Genomic DNA, 25,143 nt, shown 5'->3' on the forward strand with positions numbered 1-25,143 from the left:
GTTTGTGGGTATCATCAACTCTCTTGATATTGTTTCTTTTCTTTCCAGAGAAGAGTTTTTGATTGATCAGGAGAAGGCCTTGAAGACTCCAGTTGCTGAGGTGGTCGTGCCCAATAATTCTCTGCTAAAGGAGGTTGATCCTGCCACCAGGTGAGGGTTTATTTTTTTATTTTTTATTTGTATTTAATTATCAGATCTAGTGTTAGTTTTTTCTGGTTAATCTGAACACAACGGAGGTGGTTTCTATTATTTCTGTTGATTATCTTGTTAGATCGATTGATTATTTTTTATATTTAGAAGCCAGCTTTTTAATTATCAGTATTCGTCTTGATCTCTTGTTTAATTTTGGTAGGTGATTCTTTTCACTTTGAGATGCTGATTGTGTCTATGTTATGGTTGCATGATTGAGGTTCAGTGTTCCTGTCCTCGATCTTGCTTCCCTGCTTTGGAACTACTTATTTTCTTCGTTGACTAGAAGATCCTGTCATCTGTCTTGAGAGTTTTTGCATTTGGTGGTGTCTCTCTTTTTTTCTTTTTTTAATACTGAATTTGCAAATCCAGAAAATGCGATAATTCAAACAATGTTGTGGGTTTCATTTGGAAGAATTGATCCTAATCATGCCCTCTAATGGAGTAAAAACCCACTAGTGTTGTCTTAGTCTCAGACTGATCCATCAGCATCTATTTTAATCCCATTTTTCTATTTTAATGCCATACTCTACTCAATTGTTAAGCCTAATATAGCTGACTAGAGGGCAAAGATCCATGTAGCCGACCCCATTTAGTTGGGATAAGGCTGAGTTGTATTTGTTGCTGTATCTCTATCTGCTGGAATGCATTTGTGAACAGATGCATGCTTCTCAACAGTTGTCTCTGCTATTCATCATCATTCACCTGAAACTGTTAAGGTGCACAAAAACACTGCCTTAAGAGCATTCCCCAAGCTCAACACCTGAAATCCTGTTCTTAGTATTAGATTCACCTATATTTATAATGTCCCTTTCTTTTGATCATGAGTGAAAGATATTACTGGTTTGATGCAACAACGGTTTCCAACCCTTGCCAGAAAATTCAACTGAAAGCATTTGATGTTGAGATTCACTCATTTCTCCCAAAAACATTTTCTTATCCAAGCTCAGGGTATCATTCTATCTGCACGTATGAACAGACGTACCTATGAATCATACGCAGATAAATTAATGTCAGGTTTTGCAGTCCTTGAAAGAATTCATCCTGCACCTACTTATTTGAATACTCTAATACATTGTACAATATACACTTGTATCCTTGTAAATCCAATGTTGCAGGAATTGATTGGTTGACCTTGGATCTGGGGGAGATAAACGGAATCATGTTTCATGGGAGTCATCTGCTTTTATCTTCTTGATTTAATGGCCATATGGCTATTGCATTCAAAGATCATATATTCCCTCAAATATGAACTCTAAAGTGGATGACTTGATAATTGTAATTGGATACTTAATATGTGAATTAGAGTAAAATTTACTCTTAAAATTAGTAAGCGCTCATCCGTACTTCTGCACATCCAAACACAGCCTAGCTAAAAAAAGACCATCTATTGTGGGGAAGCAGATACTATTATAAGACTGAAACTTACCGTTATTTGGAACCCGAGTTAAATAGCTCCCGTGATCTGACAAGTGGTGCCACAGAAGCTGGTTGACAGAAGCTTCAGCACATCTTTCCAAATTTCTAATCCCTCTTAATAACCATGAAAGGTCCACTCTATTGTCCCGATAATGGATGAACCATTCAACCCATTGTCCATTTAAACTTTCAGAGCCAGAAGATCTGAATTACTGAAATCACCTCCGACAGAAACTTCAGACATGTTTCCTTTTATCCATAGATAGCTTCCATATTCAAAAACCGTTCATTTTACTTCATTGTAATGTATACTAGGTTAGGGAGTCTAACCAAGTCTCAACAGTAGGAACTTTTAATCAAAGAACACCCAATTGATCACCCAATAATTTCAATCACAGACCAATAACAAAACTGATAATAATTCAAGGATCCAACAATCGACCTCAGAAGTTAACTATTCTGAAACTTGAGTAAACAGCAGGGAATATATGACCGAAATCATCAACTAATCAAGTCAAATCAATGAGGAATAGTATCAGCAACCAATCAGCAACACCCAACAGAAATCGATTCACAAATCTAGGTAAAAATTAGGATTGGCCAGAATAGAGAGAAATCCCATAACTGCTGATTCCCTGGGCTGATGGACCCCAAATTAAGGTTGAGTTCCCCTCTATCTAATCTTGACACTCGATCAAAAAAAGAGAGCCATCGGATGGCTAGATCTTCAGAACAGTATAGGGGCGACAGGAGAGAAACCTAAAATTTCCAGAACCAGAAATCAAAAGCAGTTCAGATCCCTTACCTGGTTTGAAGAACCTTGCAGTTAACTTTGAAAAGAAAAGAGAAGAAAACTTGAAGAAACCTCCTAGACTTCACGCTGTAAGGAGTCGAATGGATCAAACACCACTCCCTTCCACTGTGATCAAACACAAAGCAGTCCAAGCAGGAAGCAGCAGCAGCAGAGTTTTTTTGTTCTTAAAATCGTGGCTCTACTAATGAGAGCTCTCCTTTATTTATAATAATGATGGGGGGGTTTTCAAAATAGAAACTAAGTTTAGTTTCCAAAACTGAATTAGAAAACTAAATAAAAAACAACTCCTCTAGTTTCTAATTCTGAAAATAGAAACTAGGAAAATACAATTACTGAAATTAGAAAGTAGAAACTAACTTTTGACTGAATTTAGAAAGTAATTAATGACTGAAATTAGAAACTAATTAATCCCATCAAAGCCCAACTAAAAGGAAACTAACTAGTAATCCCGTACTCAATCTTAGAGCCCCTCTTTTAGACCCATAAAAGTGGTCCAATACACTCCAAACCACATGGACTGAAGGCCCAATACATATACAACCCAACCCTAGGCTCATTCCTAATAAAACAAGCCTATTTTGGTTATTAACCTGCATCACATTGAACTCTATGATCCCAAAAGATCTGATTTCACCAAGCCATCTCCATTGAAGGTTCAAACAACCTGTATTACTTTGAGGAAAGTTAACTAAGTTAATGGTCGTTCACAAGTTTCATCTGAAGTCCAGGCCTTATCATTGGAAGAGTTCAGTAATTGCTTCAATGCTGTATTGGAAGGGTGTTCATTTGTTTGATAACTATGATTCTTTGGTTCCAGTTCTTGTTTCAGTTTTAAGTTGTCAGCGTTGTTATTGGGGTGAATATTTGTTGAAGAGGACAAAAGCTCCAAAGAGATTGGATGTTAAAGAGGATGAAAGCTTCAAAGAGATTGGATGTTAAAGAGGATAAAAGCTTCAAAGAGATTGGATGTATTTCATTGAGAACATGGAAAACACACAACTGGCTCAAAAATCTCACATTTTACACATCAAAATGGATAACAGAAACAAATAAAGGAAGAGTGAACATTGCCACAGATCTCATTCTCAAGTTCTTAACTGTGTTTACTTCAAATTTTCCCTTTCCAGAAACCATTGATTTACTTCCCTCTTTTAGTAATGTCTTCCTGATTCTTATTTCTCTTGCAAGACTCATAGATGCTCTGGAGATGATGAAACAAGGTGTGAGGCGCCTCCTTGTCGCAAAGAGTGTGGTGTGGAAAGGCATGAGCAAACGTTTCTCAATTCTCTACAATGGCAAGTGGCTCAAGAACCTCGAGGCCTCTGGAAGCAGCAGCTCTCTTCCAAGCAACCGTCCCTCCACTTCCTCATACCCGGACAAAAAGTTCTGCTGCCTATCAAGAGAAGATATGCTTCGTTTCATTATTGGTTGTCTTGGTGCTCTGGCACCCCTACCTCTCTCTTCGATCTCTGCCCTCGGGGCCATCAACCCACACTATTACCATATAGATACTTCGTCCCCAGCCCTTGAGGCTGCCCAAAAGCGCCTCCAGGATCCCAGTGCTGTGGCTGTTGTAGAGTGCACATCCGAAGGTCATCACAAGATTATTGGGGATATATCAGCCTCCAGATTATGGAAATGCGACTATGTTGCTGCTGCCTGGGCTCTAGCTAACCTTACAGCTGGACAGTTCGTGATGGGGGTAGAAGAAGATAATGTTTCTTCAAGAGCTCTTCCAGATTTCTCTTTCAATTCTCAAATAGGAGATAATGGAGGTGGGGGCACACCAGTGAGGCCAAGGAAGTTTTCCAGTAGGAGCATTGGTTTCTTCAGCAATCCAAGTAGCCCATCGGCTTTAGCCGTTGGTACAGGGAGAAGCATGTATAGGGGAAGGAGTACACCATTGACATGCAAGGTCACAAGCTCACTGGCTGCAGTCTTGGCACAGATGCTGTCTCACAGGGCAACCCATGTATGGGTTACTGAGGCTGAGAGTGAGGATGTCTTGGTTGGTGTAATAGGTTACACTGACATCCTTGGTGCTGTAACAAAGCACCCCACAACTGTTGTTTCTGTGACAGAAGTCCCTTGATCTTGAGACTTGTTTCCTTTGAAAACTTGGTATGAATAGCTATAAAACGATGTACATCAATGTATTTCCTTATCTGTTAATTGTGTTTCTTTCACATTATGTCTGGAAACAGAGTATTGCTTGCTCTGACTTTTGAGTGGGAGGTTCACAAGCTTCCAAATTTTAGTTTAAAACTCAAACCTATTTATTTATAAGTTTTGGGTTGTTGGGTTGCTTGCTTTTTCTTCCACTTTGGTGGGTCATTGCTTGTCATTGGCATAATTGCAGAAGAAGTTTCTGTACTTGTTTTCTTTCTTTATATTACATTTTGCTCATATTTACGTGTTCAAGTTGAAAAAGATCTCTTATGAATCGTCGATGGTGACATCCATCCATCCATGGCCCAAACAGGTAGGACACTCCTGTTTAGTGCTCTTTATCAGGTAACCCCACATACAGAGCATGATCCGAATATTCCTTAAAAGACGGTCTGATCCGGGCTTGGGATGATAATGAGATTTACCCAAATATGGGTTTTGATTCGCCAATTTAATTAAAAAAACATAATTTTTGGGTAATCTGATCATTTTCCTTTCTAGATTTCTGTCAATCTTTATAAAGTAAAGAAAGAAAGAGCAACACTGCATAATGTTGGGTTCATTTTCATTAATAAGTGGAAAGGGTCCATGGGAGTAGCTTTTCCATGGATGGATAGAATTGAAGAATGTCCAGCCATGGACCAGTACCGACTCCTGCCAAATATTTATTGCCTTCATCCATCGAGGGTGGGTAGGTGGTCCATGGTAGGAAGGAAGAAGGAACTCCTTTGCATTTTTACTAGAATTTGGGACCATTAGAATCTGGAAATGGAAATCCAAGCATACCACAATGATGGAGGTACCGTAGTGTAGATGCTGATTCTTCGCCAGTCACTCAAAATATGCTTCCTCCGTACCTGAGGGATTGTGACAGGGGCGACTGAAATCATGGATATTTCATACGGTTGTGTGGCCGGTAGATCGTTAAACAAAGGAATTTGTCAAGGGCTACTAAGCAAGCAGCAAGGAACGGGTTATCTAACTCACTCAAGGGACTGCAAGGCCTTAGAAATGAGAAATAAAAGTGATAAGCTAAGCAGGTAGGCAGACTAGGCCACAAGCACTTGATGAGCTGAGAGCGAAGAGAGCATTTGCGGCAGAACACTAACAAGGCAATTGAGACCAAGAAATAAGGCATATTTGTCGCATGTGTTCCATATCACTAGTTGAGACGATCTAATGAGGGGCTTAAACAAGGGCTTTCAACTTTAGACAGAGGCATTGAGACGACCCACTAAGTACAGTTTTGTACTTGCTGCTTGGCCATTTCCAAATCGATACTGACATCTATATGTATTGGTTAGTATCAGTTTTGTTGGATGTTTTGGCCTCAAAGATACCGACACCAACATTTTTTTTTTTCCATTTTACCCTCTGGCCAAACTATACCTGCGATCCTCTAGATAAATGCATATCCATCCAAATAAAGTTTAGATTACCATACAATTGATTAAGCTAATGACTATTCATGATTTCATATTGAATCGATTCCATCCCTGTTCCAAATTAGAGAAATCTTATGGTAAAAACTAGGTTAATATTTTTATAAAAATATATAAGATTCTTAGCTTCCAACCTTCCACGATGAATACTACAAGTACAACAAACTCAACTTTATTCCAACTTAATGGGGCCAGCTACAAGGATCCGTGCAAAACAAAATAAGGGGAAAAGGCACAACCTAGCAAGCAAGGAGAAACTCAGCTAAATGAGGTTAGCTACATGGATCCTTGCCCTCCAATAGGCTTTATTCAAAGTCATACTTGGGACAAGGCTAGGCTATGCATGCCATTCCTCACAATATCCTATGGTCATTTGAGGCCTACCCCAAGATCTTTTAGCTACTTCAATCATAATTACATCACTCCTTTTAAGTGGGGCATTATCAGGCCTCTGTTGAACATGACCATAAGCCACTTTCTAAGAGCTAGTCATTAGTCTGGGCAACTCCCAAATCTAATCTAATACGACCATTCCTTATTTTATCCTTCTTTGTTTTGCCACACATCCATCCTAACTTCTTCATCTCTGCTACACATAGCTCCTCTACATGCATGATACGTCTTTACTACATATAGCACTCCACCCCATACATCGTAGTTGGTCGTACAACAGTTCTATAGAACTTCCCTTTAAGTTTTAGAGGGATACGTTGGTCATATAACACTCCAGTTGTTTTTCTCCACTTCCTCTATCCCACTTTAATTCTCTATGAAACATCATCATCTATGTTATCTTCTTTATTTATGATTGACCTTAGATATCTAAAATAATCGCTTTGCGGTATCTCTGTCTCCTAAATTTTAATTGCATCATTCTTAATCATGGTGTGATTAAAGTTACACGTCATAGACTGTCTTCTATCTACTAATTTTAAAACCTTTTGTTTCCAAAGTTGATATCCATAACTATAAATTTGCGTTAATCCCTTCTTTTGTTTAATCCTTCAAAACAATATCATCAGTGAAGAGCGTACACCACCGAACCTTGTCTTGTATTCGCTCAGTTAGTTCATCTATGATAAGTGCAAACAAATAAGTGCTTAAAGTTGATCCTTAGTGTATTACAATCTTAATTAGGAATTCCTTGCCCTGACTTTCCACATATCTCACACTAGTCATCACGTTGTCATACATATCTTTAATTACATCTACATATTTATTCAATAAACCTCTCTTCACAAGAGCATGTTGGATTAGACTTCTAGGGACTCTATCATAGGCTTTTCCAAGTCAATAAAAACCATATGGATATCCTTCTTGCTAACTCTATACACTTTCATGAACTTCCTCAGTAGGTAAATAGCGTTTGTCGTGGATCTACCTGGCATAAAGTCAAATTGGTTCTCTAAGATATAAATCTCTCTCCTCAGAAGGGCCTCAATAATCTTCTCTCATAGTTTCATAGTATGACTTTGTAGAACCACATAACTATGGATTAGTCCAACATCGCTTGTGCATGAGCCACAGAATTTAAATATAAGTGGCAGTCTCCTTAACCATTCAAGATGAGTTTTAAAGCCATGTGCTAGCCCACCTACCTACAAAGCAGACAATATCTTGGAATGTGTGATCTGCTGTGCGTATGTGACACTTCATTGGTATCAAAGCTAGAGATGGGGATGACAATAAAAGTGTGGATGAAGAACCACAAATTAGTCCCACAAAGCCTATGCATAAGCTACGAAATGCGAATATAAGTAGAACCTCTTTAACACTTTATGATGTGTTTTGAGCTGTGCGATAGCCCATTGCCCATCAAAGTGGACAATATCTTGACGTACGAGACCCATTGTGCGTATGTGGCACTTTAAACTTATTAGCTTTATGCTTCTATAGTTATTACAACACTGGATATCACTTTTATTTTTCTAGATCGGAATAATAATGCTTCTCCTCCATTTATCAGGAATTTTTCTTGTGTTCACAATCGTATTAAATAGATTGATTAACTAGTTAACCCCACATACACCTAGGGTCTTCCACATTTCTATTGGGATCTCATTTAGGCCTGATGCTTTGCCTACCTTCGTCTTTTTTAAAGCTTCTTTAACTTCTATTACACCAACCTTTCGTATATATCTGTAACGGGTGGTATATTGAAGAAGAGCGCCACCTTCCAAATTATTTCTACTCGAGCTATCTCTATTTAACAAGCCATACATAAAATTATCCCATCAGTTTACATTAGCAATATCTCATTCAAATGAAGGTTTATGTCTTTGTCGGAATTGTGTCCATTAAATCCTAAATTTAAATTATTTAAATTATTTTTATTATGAATGATAATAAAAGGTTGTGTTCATTAGACTCGATTACTTACGAATCTTAAATTGATCTACTAATTGAGAGGTCATTATCTTAGTAGTTGGGCATATGAATTTTCATGTACTAATGACTAATGTCTCTTACTAAATATCAATGTATTAGATTCATGATGTTGACCTATGTACAAAAGAGATGCTCAATAGGGAATCCACTTGTTGTAATTAAGAATAATAGAGATTTGGAAGAAATCTAAATCCAATGGCATGTTTTTAAATAGTTTCAAAATTATTTAAAAAGTATTAATTAGTATTAATATATGTTGTAAATATTTTTTCAAATCATTTTAAGGGCAAGAGAATGCTATCTGATTGCTCAAGTACACTAAAATGCATGCGACCTATAGGAGGGTGCACGCGAGCATCTTCAACACAGGATAGCATAGTCATTTTACACCCATTGTGTACGTGTAACCGCAGGTATATGGGGTTAGGTCGCTTCTTTATTCATAATTTTAATTTCTATCAACAAAACAAATTCTTTGTATACAGAATTATAATAGTCTATGATGACAAACAATATACAAAATTATATATGCATTGGTAAAGAACACTTTTGGTCGTGTTGTAGAGCACTACTCTCTAAACCTGGTTTATTGATCGGTTGGCTCGATTTGGTCATGCAGGGTCTGAACTGGCAAAGGTTAATGCAGGTGCCCTATGGTGTATGACAGAAAGGGTGACATTAAATGCGTGGTGGTCAGACAAAATTGAGCTGGTACCTGATGTGGCTCGCACGCCTAAGCCATGCCCTTGCACGTATCATAAAGTTATGTACGAGTAGGAAAAGTATGTTATCGTATTTGATAATGAGAAATAGGTTCACAACAAGTGGAGGGAGTGAAAAACAAGTTGAGAACCCATTTTCCATCAAAATCTAGCAAGGTTGGCCATGTTCTGGCCAACTGGTGGGTGGTTACTGGGGGGTGCAACCCACCTGTGAGGAAATGTGGGCCCTAGTGAGCCTAACTTGGGTGAGACACGTGTTTCAGGTCTCACGTCGTAGTTAAGTCATGTGTGTTCGATATTACCAGTCACTTTGCTCAGTATCACAGTTTAATGCGATTCAAGCCATAAAATGACAAAACCAAACATAACTTAATAGATATTCATAACCCAAACTATAAATAGCGTTTACTCTCCCATTTATTATTTCAACAAGGGTTTTGTGGAGAGGAGTAAAGAAAAGGGTGAAAAAAAGGAAGAGAAGGGAAGAAAGAGTGAGGGAAAGTGTTTCTCCCTTGTTGCCAAAGTCGTACCTTACAATTTCGACACCAGAAAGGTGATTGGCACCTTAAGATCTACAATTTGAGGCAGGTAAATGCCATAAACCCTTGGATTTGGTGAAACCCTCTTATGTGGTCAAATCAAGAGTTAAAAGGGACTCTATGTGATTTCTTTGTAGGTTTTAACGGAAGAACAAAGATTTAAAAGTATTTTTGTGATATTTGTAGTTGGGGGAAGGATCTTAAGTTTTGGGGTTTCTTGAGCTTAAGGTATGATTTGTTCCCAAAATCTTAATTTGAACATATATATATGTTATGTTCAGGTGGATGAAGTCTAAAGGGTGGGATGAAGAAGAGAAGTATGATAGCAAAACCCGCTGGACGCTGGTGGGTATCATTGATGGGTAACCAGACCCACCAGTGTGACCCTCAATCTTACCTGGGCTTCGGAGCTTACCCACGGGTACCCACCGGTATAACCCACCGATCTTGACTGGGCTTCAGGGTCGTACTGATGGGTAGGACCAATGGGAACCTAGCACCCACCGGTCTTGGGTGAGCCCCGGGGTACTACGGGCGGGTAGGATCGACGAGTACCCAGACCCACAGGTAGCACCCGCCTGTGTGGGTCAAAGTGCTATCTGCCAGGGCAACTTGCACAGGTGGGTCCTCCTACCCACCTGTATGACCCACTTTTGTTCGAGCTCGAACTCATCGACAGTCTCTTTCGCATTATTAAACGCATCATGACCATGTATTTCATCATTTTTATGGTCCCAAAACGGATGTATTCTAAGCTTTCTTTCTGTGTTAGGTTTTGAGACTCTCGTCTTTGCACGTTGGATCTTACTCGTACTGTGTATGCATATTCTCATACGAGAATAGGTAAGTGGGGAGAGGACGTTAATTTTATTTTGGAGTGTTTATTGCATCATGTCATATATATATATATATATATCATCTTGCCATTCATGAATGTTGTCTTCATGCATATGTTTTGTCTACTGCATGATGCATTTATGAATTGCTATGTTGTATCTTTAAATTTCCAAGTACTTGTTACTTGCTTTGAATTATGAGCATGGATTATTCGACCTTTGGATGATGATGATTGGTTGGACTTGTGATGAATTGCTAGATTAGATACTGTTGTCAGCTTAGAAACAAACGCATTGGTACATCGTGGAATGCGACACGAAAGCACTATGTATTCATACTATCTCATATAGGAGCAAATGGTTTATGATTGACATTCCCTCGTGCTATGACCCTTCTCAACAAGGGTTTAGGTGTTGGGTTATCACTAGGGAGAAGCATCGATCTCGGACCGCCGTGGTGGTTAGAAGTATGCTTAGATGATCATTAGGATAGTTGAAAACGTTAATGATATATTCAGAGGGCTGAGTGTACTATATTTATTTTCTACTGTGGTTCGACCACAATTTACTTTTTCGAGTACTCACGGTCGACCCTCTCTGATAATCCTATAGGTGTATCATGGGATGGAGAAGCGTCTCGTACTTAGGGCATACACGCACTGTGGTTGTGAGTAGCACGTAACCTTTGACTTAGTATTGTTGCTTAGGTGGGTAGACATAAAATGAATCTCATGCATGTAGGATCATTTGAAATGCGATTGCTTGTTTATGTATTTCTTTCTATTTACTGAGCTAGTGAGCTCACCCTTTGTATACACATCATTTTTAGATGATTTTACAAGTTTTTTAGTAGAGGAACAAAAGTCAGGGCCCATTGACGAAATTCCAATGGAAGATTGGTGGGTCTTAAAGGGATTTGGGCACGATGCCTAGTGCCCGTGTGAGGGCTGTGTTACGGGGCAACAATAACTATTTCCAAACACAACTCTTCTTTTTTATTTTTTTGATATATTCCCCTTTTTGTGCTCTAGATATTTAAATTGTTATTAATTGTGTAAATATCATGTCTGTGGGCCCATATGTAAATATATTATGCATAACAATTTGGGTATCAAGAGTAAGTGGGGAATTTACAAGTATATATATGACGAGTCTTTCGCTGAATTAATTAATTATATTTTTCATATTGTATGTGGCACATTGTGTTGTGGTTACTGTATCAGATGATCTTCGTGATTTTTGGGTTACCCAGAGGTAACCCGGTCTCTGGTCTGGTTCTATGGGAATCGGGGCGTGACACGTGTGGTTCATGCACCTAGACATAGAGGAGGAGAAATGACAACCCTATCCTGAGAAATACAAAATATCCACCCCTATTGATGCCTCGTGCAACCCCTTATTGGCCCCATGCTGGTGCTGGCGACACACAACTAGGTAGCATTCTTCTTCCCTATATATATATATATATATATGGGAAAAAGAAGCCTAGAAGGTAGTGTGGCCTTTACACCTAAACACAGGGAGGGAAAAAATGACTACCTGACCTCATGAAAACTGAAAATCCTATTGATATTGATGCTTCTATGTGTACTCCCATTGGTCCCTGCACTAGTATAGGGCCACGCTATCTTTTAGGTAACCCTCTCCTATATATATATATATATATATATTATCCCACATATTGAGAGACACTATCCCTTAATGTTGGATTTTTGAAAGCTTTATTCTGTGACTTGGTTAATTTTATTTGTTTGTATTATTGAAACTTCATGGCTTTCCCAGGTTGCAAGTAAAAAGAATGGAAATCCTCTAAGTAGCAATGGGCTTCTATGCACCAACAGTTGTTCACAAAGTTTTATAATCATTATCTATTTAACTTTCTTATATATTTAATAATTATTTTATATTTTGAGAAAATGACATGCACATTGCCGATTGTGCATGCAGTTCACACTCTATCACAGTTTTCCCTAATTAATACTCTCTCTCCTCCCCACCATATGAACCCCTTATATACAAATAGTAATGCACTTCTTTCCTTAGACTTGATGGAATTTTTTTAATTTTTTTTTAACTTCATAAATAAGATAAAAATCTAAAAGAATAATAGGTGACTTATTATAATAAAATTTTTTTGGTAAATAATAATATGGGACTTAACTAGATAATGATAACGAAGTTTTCTAGGTAGATTTAATTTTATTTTTATCCCTTTATTTCTATTGCAACCAAATTGATCCCATTATGGACCCAGAACTATTCCACTGCAACTCTATCTTGATAGGTATACTCACATGATATGTCAAACATAATAAATCAAATCGTCTAGGCACCAAAAGGTATTGGGAGGATATTTTAAGGAACATTCCCATGCTTGGAGGAAAATTTTCTCCAAAAATATATTATGGGAAAAAGAAAACTATATGGTGGCATGACCCCTATGGGCAAACAAAAATGCATGCAAAATTACCACCCCACCCCCTTGACATAAAAATTTTCATTGATGATTTTTTATTTTATTTTATAATAAAATTCCCATTGATGTCGATACCCTTTCTTGGGCTCTCAGGAGCCACGCAACCAAGTAGCAATCTCTTGCCACTCCTAAAACTTATAATTCATGACTCATGAAATTAAAAGGAAAAAGATTGACATTGACACTAGTATATAAAATCATGTGCATGTCTTTTTACATCCCCATAGATCTCACGATGTCCATCTGAATAAATTTATTTTCACAAAAAGAAAAAAAAGTTCACCTATGAAGATGAGGAGGATTACTTATTTGGAATTAATAATTGTATTAAAAGCATACATTAAGACTCCAAGCCTTACTTAGAAACAGTTTTGGTCAGTTCAACTTGAACACAAATTTAGAATAGAGATTCCTCATGGTCCAGCCAATTAAGGGTGTAAAAGAAAACAATTTTGGGTATATGAGACGGTTCCTTATCAATTTGGGTCTCAAGGGGTCAATCCTAGAACCATCTCATTTACTAAACAATCCTGAAACTAGGATCTGGTCCTATTTAATAATAGGACGGTCCCGTTCCAATTCCTTAGCGGTTCTAAGAACTCAAGAGCTCAAAGCCTCTAATAGAAAATATATACAAGCATTAAAAATCAAACATCATTCTTATATATAGAAACTCTCAATTAAGCCCAAAATAATTGATAACAATTATTTTTCTTTGTATACAATATAATTCTTATATATGTTTTAACAATAAATTTTTTAGCTAATCCTGAATGAGTAATTTAGGCATGTTAAATTGGTTTTTGATTTTCAATAACAACCCTAACTAGGAAAGACCATTAGACAGGTTAGATTTAAAACTGTTTGGACTTAGGTAAAACTCATCTTTAAATACTAGTTATTAAGGAAAAATGTGCTTAAATACTTATATTCCTTCACATCAGGCCACTCACATTTGAAGGGATTTTTTTTTTCCATCTTTAAAGATACATAGGAATTGCTATGCCCTAACTCTGATACCACTTGTTGATACTTGGATGTAACTCATCTTTAAAAGCTAACCGTTAAGAAAAGGATATTCATTCTTATATGTCTTCACATGGAACTATTTACATCCAATGTGGGATCAATTGCTTTTACATAGAACCTGCCACTTTTCAATTTGTTTTAAAAGGCCCAAAACGTCCATAAAAATTTTGAGATAAACTTAGAATTATTTTCAGTTTGAGGTCTCGACCAATTTTAGAAATCACACTTATTCATATTTGGGTCATCAAATCCAGAAAAAGCCCATTCTTATGAAATATGTCATAATTGTTTTATAAAAGTGCTAATGATGGATAAATATTCATTATAGGAAATTTAAGCAAGAATAATTCCATTATTGGGGGTATTGTTGGAGGCGTTGGCTTTTTGTTACTTCTCATTGTATTTTTCATATTCCTAGTGCGATCTAGAACATCCAAGCAAGCCGATAAAGGTAAAGTGTTTCTCCTTCATCTTTTGTGTGGTAAATAGGCATATACATTTGCTCATCTCTGATTTGTGAGCATCCATTTTGTACATTATTAGAAAACAAGAATTTAAATAGGGGCAATTAAGTATTTTTAGACACTGCTTGAGGCCAACTCACCATCCAACGCCAATAATGCTGCTTCTTTTTTTTGGGGGGGGGGGTAGTTCAAGCCTTAGGTTGACGTCAATCATGCTCAGAAAAATAGTTATGCATCACATCAGACATTTCAAGATAAATCAAAAGGAAAAAAAAAACCTTAAAAGACAACGTGACTCTTGTTCCTTGACATAGAATGGGCCAAAATAACCACCTCACCCCTCATGATAGGTGGAAATTCTGCCTTTATTGGTGCTTCCATTTGTGGCATGGGGTCATGCTGCGTTTTTAGGGAACCCTCTCCCCCCAATCAATTGTCTTCAGCCATGGTGAATGGGGGAGTCCATTCATCGCATCAAGTTCAGATGCTTACAGGATATATCAGAATGGTACTTTGGAAAATATTAAAATCCTATAGCTTATCCAAAAAAAATACCTTATCTGGGTTTCTTAGGAAGAAGGGGTGAACTTTCCTTGCGTAGGAAAACTGTCTCCCATAATAAATGATACATATCCTAGTCCATGGTTTGGGCTTCATGTGAATGAATAGGGTAGGGTCACTGGATGATAGAGGTCAACTCACTTTGATCCCATCACAAAATTGACCTAAGGGTGCAAGTTTGGCTTGATGAGCTTGAGCCTAAGCCTGCATGAGGCTAGTAGGGCTTGGGTTGGGCTGTCCATAGGGAGTGTCATGGTTGAGATTCCTAGGCCCACCGGGTTAAGGCCAGGCCAGGCCTAGATTGAGGTTTTGGGTTGAACCCAACTTAGATATCTAGATTCTATTTATAGGCATCACATTTTCTAATTTCTGCTTTTAATTTTTTAATATGACATTTAAAAACAATAATTTTTGCTTCAAAAGAGGAGAAAGAACTAAGATAATGCATTCATTTTTAGTCTTTGAAAATTTCAGAAAAGAAGGGAGAGATGGCGGAGAGTTTCATAGTTGGTTACTAGCTTTATTGGTAGAATTAAGTTGGTAAAGACAGACTTCACAATCAAGAGATGATGAGTTAAGCTCTCCTTGGAGCCTACCTGAAAAAAAAAAATTGGTTAATATTCAGCCAACCAAATGGTCTCTAATGACAAAACAGAGCCAAGGCCAACCTGCCCCGAGCTTGACTAGGCCTGAGCTGAAATATCTTAGCCTAACCTCGAGTCGGGCCAGGCTCAGGCAGAGCCATGAGGACCCTGGGCTGGGCCTCAGCAGTTGTCAATAATCTACCCCTGCTCTGTCCTATTGCTACCCTAGTTTGAGCTCAAATTTGAAATACATCAGATGACCCACAGTCATAGCCCTAATCAAAATTCATCAATTGTTAAAACTACCTTGACGGGACTAGCACAAGCTATGGCCAAGCTAGCCTTGGACAACTTGGGTTCCATTTAGGTGGCCTATGGAGAGACTATGTAATACCATAACCTGCTTTCTCTAATAAAGCTCTCAATTATTTACAACTTATCTCTCCTCTTGCCCTTCTGATTGGATTTCTCTATAATATCTCCTACATGGATATTCTTAAACTTAATCCTTTTCTTGGATATGGGTTATAGCTATAATCCCATTCTCAATCCAATCCATAAAATACAAGTCTGCTTTGACGTGAATCAGGGCTGGATGAATTCAAACTCAGCCTACGATGGTAGTCATGAAACCAAGCCTCAGCTGAAATTTAATCTCGACATAACCTTAGCTCATTTTGGGATGAAATTTGATATGTGATATAGCAATGTTGAGGTTTACTTGTCTACAAAATTTGAGTCATACTTAAATCAGCAAGTGGAAGATATTTTGGCCATACGATGACGCTCTTCCTTGGTGAGGGGAAGAAGAAGCTATATCTTATATTGTAAAGAAGTAAACAATCAAAGGATCCATAGAAAGAATTAGGGTGAAATTGTGAAAGCCAGAAAAAGATTACGGCTTGCTTAGATCTTAACTAGGTATCCGGTCCAATGTGGTCTAGACTGAAACAAACAATATTCCTTAAGCACCATATCTTAGCTAGGGTAGCAACTTGAGGTGATTGGGCTTTTTGGGGCCCATGTAAGCCCAAGCCAACCTTCCTATCGAAAACTCCATTGAAAATCTTATCTTGGCTGCCCACATAGTGGTCTAATGGTTGAAAAGACTCAGAAACGTATCCCGAAACATGGAGCATATCCTTAGACAATGCCTTGACATCCCAGGATTCGACTCTTCTCTTGAGCGCCCATCACCTAGGTTTGTCAATCGCTACCTGGGTGAACGCCATGTGTCCTGGTGAAGATTCAACGCTTTGAAAAGAGTTTTATATCTTGGTTGCCTGGGTCTTGAAAGTCATATAGTTGCAATGTTCTTCCCGTGCTCCCCCCTTTTTTCATGCGTGGTTTAGTTAAATAGAAACAAATCAGTTCTCATTATACTCATTTTTGCACAAATCAAAATTTTAATGTGTAAATACGTATGTTACTGTTGCGACCAAAAATCGACGTTTGGTTGTGGAGATACCGGCAAAACAAAGAGAGGCCGGAGAGACTCTCCGATGCTAAAGTCAATGTTTTGGACCAATAATAAATTGAGAGCAGTGTCGATAAAGAGATTGAATCCTCTTTTATCTGGATAATCTTGTTATTTATAGGGTGGGTGTGGTGAACCTCTAATCCCAATAAAGAATGAAATGACTTGTTTAACCTTGTAGGCAAAGTGCCTTGAGTTGGTGGAGATTCTCTTGCTATATAGTTGGTTTTTTTGAATACCACGTATCCTATGCCTATAGGCGAGGTGATTTTGTATTAGTTACTAAGAAGAATTCATTCTTGGGTTTTTAGTTTGTCAAGGGTTTATGGTAATCCTAGTAAAACTGTTTGGAATTTGCAGGGGGTTCTTAAAAATGGAAAAACAATTGCAGTCAAGAAACTTACAACTGATCAATCCGCTAGAGCGAAGGCGGATTTTACTAGCAAAGTGAAGCTTATAAGCAATGTTCATAATTGCAATGTTGTCTGTCTCCTTGTGTGTAGCATACGGTCCTGGAAGAACTCAACCTCATAAACCAGCTTACAAGGTGAGGGAACACCGATGTGGGATCAGCCCCCATAATTTGATATGAGGTTATAACATACCACCACGTTTCCGAACCCAATGTCCACGGCGGCTCACTCCGGATTAGGTAGCCCTTTCTAGGCGGCTCTCACTCTACTCTAGGGTTCTGCCTGGCGGCAGGTAGCCTTTATCTAGTAGCTCTCACTTTGGCATCAGGTCACCCCTTCCGCACGCGATACCACTGTTACGGTCCTGGAAAAACTCAACCCCATAAAACTGCTTACAAGGTGAGGAGACCCATGACCATCTAAATCCACATCAATTCTCATAGGAAACCGATATGGGATCAACCCCCATAAGCTGATATGGGATCGTAACATAAAGTCCTTGAACGGTTGCTTGATTATGAATACATGACGAATAACAGTCTTGATAAATTATTATTTGGTAATATCATCTACTTCATCTTGTAATAACATAATTGCAATTAGGATTAATTTCTCAGTGCTAACAATTAATGTTTAGTAATGTTTTTGCGTTTGGCCCACTAAAGTTATTAATACTGGTGGTAGAGGGCAGTAGGGCACTTAGGCATGGTTTCCATTTGACTGAGAATAATCAAACATGGGATGTGTGGAACAATCTTAAGTCCTTTAGGTGCATCTATTGATTGACGTTTAGTGAAAGGGGGTTTGAATTCTATATGCAATAGTTAAATATTTGAGTTTAGCAATCGTTTTAGGCTTAAAAACCTCTAGTGGTTCCTCAAAGTAGAATGGGTTAGCGAGTGGGAGAGTGGTATTGGAACACTAATTAAGAACAATAATAGATTTTTTTGACGGGAAAATTACATGTACCGTCCTTAAAAAAATTCCATATGACATGTGAGGGTCACTTCTTCAAAAAATTACACGTCCCACCCCTATTTTACTTAATTTATAAGAGATTAGTCAATTCCGTTAGTGGGGTTCTATTATTTGATGATGTCTGCTTATTAAACTTTGATAAATGACTAAATTACTCTTGAGGAAGGGTAAAACGGTAGGTTTCACTTTCACCTTCCTTCCAAAAACCCTCAAATCTATAAGCTTAGGGCTCCAAATCCTTTGTTCCAACACATTAGTTCTCCTCCAGACTGGCGAGATCCTGCAAGGTGAGCTCGAAATCTCCAAAGAATGGCCATCGAAGACTTCAAAGTTGATGGGGAAGATGAGTGGGATGAGTTTGAGTTTGCTGTTTTTCTTCCTAACATGTGCACTGTGTGCATGACTGGGGTATCTTGTTTCGTTGGGTCTTGGTTCGTCAGGAACCTACTCCACCGGGGCTACATCGTCAATGCTATAATGCGAGATCCAAATTGTGTAATCTCAGCTTCTCTTCACCAACTTCATTTTTTTTATTCTCTCATTCTTGTTCTGATTTTTTTTTCCCTTAAGATCAGCAAAGATATATTAAAGAATGAAAGAGAAACAGACCAAAGCCATACAAGACAAATTACATACTAAACAAATCTCGGCTCCCTAATCCACCTTCAGCATTGCCATCAACAGAAAAGGGAGCCAAGACAAAAAAAATCAAAAGCCTCAAAAAACTAGATTATAAAAACCAAAATCTCGGTTTTTCAATTGCATCCTATTCTTGTTCTGATGAGAAACTGATTATCATAAAGAAGGTGATTTTGGTTTTTTGCATTATAAAAATGGAAGGAAAGAGAAGAAAAATTCAATTGGGCTTGACTAACTAGACATTTTTCCTCCGGTCGAACATGGCGGCTCACAGATCGCAGAACTTGAACAAACTATACCGAGCCACCTATATCCATAGCCCAAAGTGATGAGTTCGAGACTGGGGACCACAGATCACCGGAGCGGCCGATTCTATGCATAACCAATCCGTTAGTGGGCAAATGATTTGAAGCATCAGCTCCCATTCTTTGGTGATCTGTAATCGACCGCTTCGAGGAAGAACGACACTCGAAATCTCCGAAGAACGACGCTCCGATAAGTAGATGGGGTTTCAATACTAAGGGATGGGTTAGTATTGTCTTGTCCTATTTTCTAAATCTCTAAGTTAACATCATCACTCAAAAGAGAGCGGATGTAATTTTTGGAAAAAGTGACCCTCAAATGTCGTACGGGAGGTTTTTAGGGGTGGTACATGTAATTTTCCCTAGATTCAATTAGAGACCGATTTGGTTGATGGTGAAACAAAATTGTTAGGAATCCGGCTAGACTGTATTAGCCTACTGCCCCCCTTATATACACGGGTGTCTCTCCACCTACTAGTTTGAACTGATGGGATAAAAAAATTACATGGTGTTAGAGTAGGTTTCCACGGTCCATAGTTACCCTTCTATACCTACGAGTACCTCCATCTACCCGTTTAGACTTTTGGTATAAAAAGAAAATGGAGGTACCCTTTATTTGCATTGATGTTGGATTTTTTTTTTCTTATCAGAAACAAAATATTAACATTAAGAAAAAAAAAAAAAACTGTTCTTTCTTCAAAACTTCCAAAGATTCTAATGGTTTAATTACAGACTTAGGGCCCGTTTGATAACGTTTCAAGAAACGCATTTCTGCCGTTTCTGTTTCTAGAAACAGCAGAAACGGAGTAAAAAGCGTTTGATAAAACTGTTCCATTTCACTTATTTTCAGAAATATAAATAGAAATCTTTACTTATTTATGGTTCAAGAAACAACCTAGGCGAAACAAGTTCAACTTGTTTCGCCGTTTCTAGAAACGACTTGTGGCCATTCTTTCATTGGTTACTATCGACTTCTAAAAACATAACTTATCAAACACCTTCAATTCCGTTTAACATTAAGAAAAAAAAAAAAAACTGTTCTTTCTTCGAAACTTCCAAAGATTCTAATGGTTTAATTACAGACTTAATATCTAGAAGATAAGTAAAGATTCCCATGGCCAAATGGCAACAATGGTGAGCAATAGTTTCACCATGCCAAAATTGGGCATTAATTCTATCTAGTTGAAGACATTTTTTTTGGGAACATGAACCAAGACATAAGATATATATGGATATAACTTAAAAATAGATTTAATTAAATGTGACCAAGCTGCTTGTGATAGCAAAGGTATTTTCCAATAGATAGCTTACTTTGAACTCTATCAATAACTCTAGATAGATGCCTACTCTTAGATTGGCTTACTTAAAAGGAAACCCCTAGATAAAACTAGAATCCAAGCCCAATGACTTTAGATGGTTGAAGTAATTTGGAATTTTGAAGCTCGTCCTATATACTATGCCAGTGTGAGCCAACCTTGAAGGCGAGATATATAAAATATATAGGGTGTTGTCTACACCTTCATTTTCGTGCATAGTCAAAACAACTTCATTCCAAGTTGTAGGGTTGTAAAGGAATTGATTAATCTGGAATGAATATTCACATCCTTGTAGTTATTCCAATATCGTATTTGATATAGGATATCCTAATAAATATTAAAGGGCAGAAAAAATACAAAATTTATGTTTATCTCAAAGGGGGTGAGGGGGAACCTAACCTATATATGGTATTATGTTGTGCCTAATTTGATTCCTTTCAGGGAGATGTTGGATCTCTTATTGATTAGATGGAAATCTTTTTTTCGGCCATGGTGTGTATTTTTGTTATGTTGGGAGTTGTCCCACATTGGCTACTAATTAGTCTATCGCCCCCCTTATATATACGGGGTTCTCTCCACCTACTAGTTCGAACTTGTGGGATGGAAGCTTTACATGGTGTTACGGTAGGTTTCCACGATTTACCAAAAAAAAAAAAAAAAAAGATTTCTACGGTCCACAGTATCCCATCTACACCTGCGAGTACCTCCACTTGCCCATTCCAACTTTTGGTAAGAAAAGATAATGGAGGTGCCTTTCTTCACATTGGTGTTAGATTTTTTTTTTTTTTTTTAGGAAACAAAATATTAACACTAAGATGAAAAATAAACAAAACATTATTCTTGCTTCAAAATTTTCACAAATTCGAACAGTTGAATTACAAAGTTAATATCTAATGGATAAGTAAAGATTCCCATGGCCACTGCTCCATGCTCTTGTTCAACAAATCTACTAGACTTTGGCTATTAGTCCAAATGGCAATGGTGGTGAGCTACAGTTTCAAAACGCCAAAATTGGACATTAATTTTATCTAGTTGAAAACTAATGTTTTCTATTTTTTGGGAAAAAAAAAAAGCAAGACATAAGATATGTAGGGATAGAACTGAAAATAAATTTAACTAAAATTGACCGACCAACTTGTGATAAGAAAGGGATTTTTCAACATCCGAATTACTTTGAACTCTATCAATACTCTAGATAGATGCCTACCCTTTGATTTTCTTACTAACAAGGAGGCCCCTAGATGAACTAGATTCTAGGTCCAATGACTTTAGATGATGAGTTTTGGAAGTTTAAAACTCACCCTATATGCTATACTAGTGTGAGCCAGCCTTGAAGGTGATATGTATAAAAATTTATTGGGTGTTGTCTTCACTTTCATTTCCATAGTTAGATAAACATTATTCTAACCTGTAAGGTTGTAAGCGGATTGATTAATATGGAATGAATATAAGTGAATCAATAATCACATTTATTTAGTTATTCCATTATTAGGTCCGATATAAGATATCCTAATACCCAATATGTAGAAAGATAGAAAATTACAAATTTTATGTTTATCTTGGGGAGGGGTGGAGAGGGGGATGTACCCAACCTACGTATGGTACTATATTGTGCCTAATTCATTTCCTTTTAGGAAGATTTTGGATCTTTTATTGATTAAATTAAGAGGCCTTCTTTCGGCCATGGCGTGTATCTTTGTTGTGTTGGGAGTTTAGTCCTACATCGGCTACTAATTAGCCTACCTCCCCCCTATGCATATGGGGATCTCCCCACCTATCACTTCGAACTGGTGGGATAGAAGCTTCACATGGTGTTAGAGTAGGTTTCTACAATTTACCAAAAAAAAAAAAGAATAGGTTTCCACGATCAACAATATCCCATCTATACCTGCGAGTCCCTCCACCTACCCATTCAAACTTTTGGTAATAAAAGAAAATGGAGGTGCCTTTCTTCACATTGGAGTTAGATTTTTGTTTTTTGTTATTTTGTTTTATTGGAAACAAAATTTCAACATCAAGATGGAAAAAACAAAAATCTAACTCCAATGGCCACTGCTCCATTCTCTGGTTCAACAAATCCACTAGATTTTGGCTATCAGTCCAAATGGCAGTAGTGGTGAGCAATAGTTTCATGCCAAAATTGGGCATTAATTTTATCTACTTGAATTTTTATTTTTTAGTCATTTTTTTATTTTTATTTTTTTTTAAGGAAAAAAAAGCAAGACATAAGATATGTAGGGATAGAACTGAAAATGGATTTACCTAAAATTGACCGACCAGCTTGTGATAAGAAAGGGATTTTTTAACATCCGAATTACTTTGAACTCTATCAATACTCTAGATAGATGCCTACCCTTTGATTTTCTTACTAACAAGGAGGCCCCTAGATGAACTAGATTCTAGGTCCAATGACTTTAGATGATGAGGTTTGGAAGTTTAAAGCTCACCTTATATGCTATACCAGTGTGAGCCAGCCTTGAAGGTGAGACGTATAAAAATTTATTGGCTATTGTCTTCACCTTCATTTCCATAGTTAGATAAATTTTATTCCAAGTTGTAGAGCTGTAAGCGGATTAATTAATGTGGAATGGATATAGGTGAATCAATATTCACATCCATTTAGTTATTCCATTATTAGATCTGATATAAGATATCCTACCAAATATAGAAAGGATAAAAAATTACAAATTTTATGTTTATGTTGGGGGAGGGGGACGTACCCAACCTATGTACGGTACTATATTGTGCCTAATTCATTTCCTTTTAGGAAGATCTTGGATCTCTTATTGGTTAGATTGAGAAGCCTTCTTTCGCCCGTGGCATGTAACTTTGTTGTGTCAGGAGTTTAGTCCCACATCAGCTACTAATTAGCCTACCGCCCCCCCTTATATATATGGAGATATCTCCACCTACTAGTTCGAACTGGTGGGATGGAAGCATTGCATGGTGTTAGAGTAGGTTTTCATAATTTACCAAAAGAAAAAAAAGAAAAAAAAAAAGAAGAAAAAGAATAGGTTTCCACGGTCCACAGTATCCCATCTACACCTACGAGTATCTCCACCTGCTCATTTGAACTTTTGGTATGAAAAGAAATTGGAGGTGCCTTTCTTCGCATTGGTGTTAGATATATTTTTCTTTTTTTTATCGGAAACAAAACATTAACATTAAGATGGAAAAAAATAAAACATCGTTCTTGCTTCAAAACTTCCAAAAATTCGAACAGTTTAATTAGAGAATTAATATCTAGAAGATTGGTAAAGATTCCCTTGGCCATTGCTCCATGCTCTGGCTCAACAAATCCACTAGACTTTAGCTATTAGTCCAAATGGAAACGGTGGTCAGCAACATTTTCAAAACGCCAACATTGGGCATCAATTTTATCTAGTTGAAAACTTATGTTTTTTTTTTTCTTAGGAACAAGAAGCAAGAAAATCGACATTCAAAAAGCATTCGACACTCTATCATGGGATTTTTTTGTTTCGAGTGCTTCGTCAATTTGGATTCTCTGAGAGTTGGGTTAAGTGGATTTCTCAAATTCTGTCTTTTGTCAAAATATCCATTCTTCTTAATGGTGGCTCTATTGGATATTTTGGGGTGGAAAGGGGTCTTCGCCAAGGAGATATTATATCCCCTATCATTTTTTATCTTAGCCGAGGAAGTATTCTGTAGAGGTTTGAGAGGGCTCTTAGTGGAAAAAAATTTAAAAGCTCTACAGGGTCCGAGAGTTTCAGTGGTCCCTATAATTTTATTATTTGCTGATGATATATTCATTTTCATGAATGCCTCAATTAGGTATGTCAGAAACCTCAATGATTTTCTTACTTGCTATCAAGAGTTTTCTAGTCAAAAAATGAATATACAGAAAAGAAAATTGTTTCTGGGCAGCATCCTTACTAATAGAAAGCATGCCATTTCTGATATTTTTGGAGTTCCAATGTTTCCCTACTAAGTATCTAAGAGTGGAAATTTTTTAGAGAAGGGTGAAAAAACATGCTTTGATGTCGACTATGGATAAAATCAAGGATTGACTATCGATAAACATTGTCAATGGCAGGAAGAGCTCAACTGATTCGGTTTGTTGTTCTGGGCATGCCAGTTCATAGTTTCTCTGTGTATTGGTGGCCAACTTCTCTTATTTCATTAGCTGAAAAATGAATGCGAAATTTTTTATGGATGGGAGATGCGGATTCCTCTAAGGCAATCTCAGTCAGCTGGGATATGGTCTATAGGCCTAGAGATGAATGAGGTCTTGGTATTTGTCGTCTTCGTGATATACATAAGGTGCTCCTTTGTAAACAGGTTTGGCACATCAAGCATGGTTCATCAGCTGTTAGTAGATTCTTCAAAGTTAGGTTCATAGAAAGTGTTAGATCAAACACCAAGAAA

At 37.5% G+C, this 25,143-nt stretch overlaps 1 protein-coding gene across 1 annotated transcript; it reads left to right on the forward strand.

Moving 5' to 3' along the window:
- Positions 1–11: 11 nt before the first annotated feature.
- On the forward strand, positions 12–4,708 carry LOC122093620 (CBS domain-containing protein CBSX6-like). Its single transcript, XM_042663986.1, has 2 exons — positions 12–150; positions 3,619–4,708. Exon 2 carries the CDS (start codon positions 3,630–3,632, stop codon positions 4,512–4,514), a length of 885 nt encoding a protein of 294 aa, XP_042519920.1. The 5' UTR covers positions 12–150; positions 3,619–3,629; the 3' UTR covers positions 4,515–4,708.
- Positions 4,709–25,143: the final 20,435 nt, after the last annotated feature.

The sequence above is a fragment of the Macadamia integrifolia genome, chromosome 11 (assembly GCF_013358625.1).
Source record: "Macadamia integrifolia cultivar HAES 741 chromosome 11, SCU_Mint_v3, whole genome shotgun sequence".
Taxonomy (NCBI): Eukaryota; Viridiplantae; Streptophyta; class Magnoliopsida; order Proteales; family Proteaceae; genus Macadamia; species Macadamia integrifolia.

Coding starts and splice junctions, on each gene's coding strand:
- LOC122093620 (XM_042663986.1), top strand. CDS start 3,630: ATGATGAAACAAGGTGTGAGGCGCCTCCTTGTCGCAAAGAGTGTGGTG.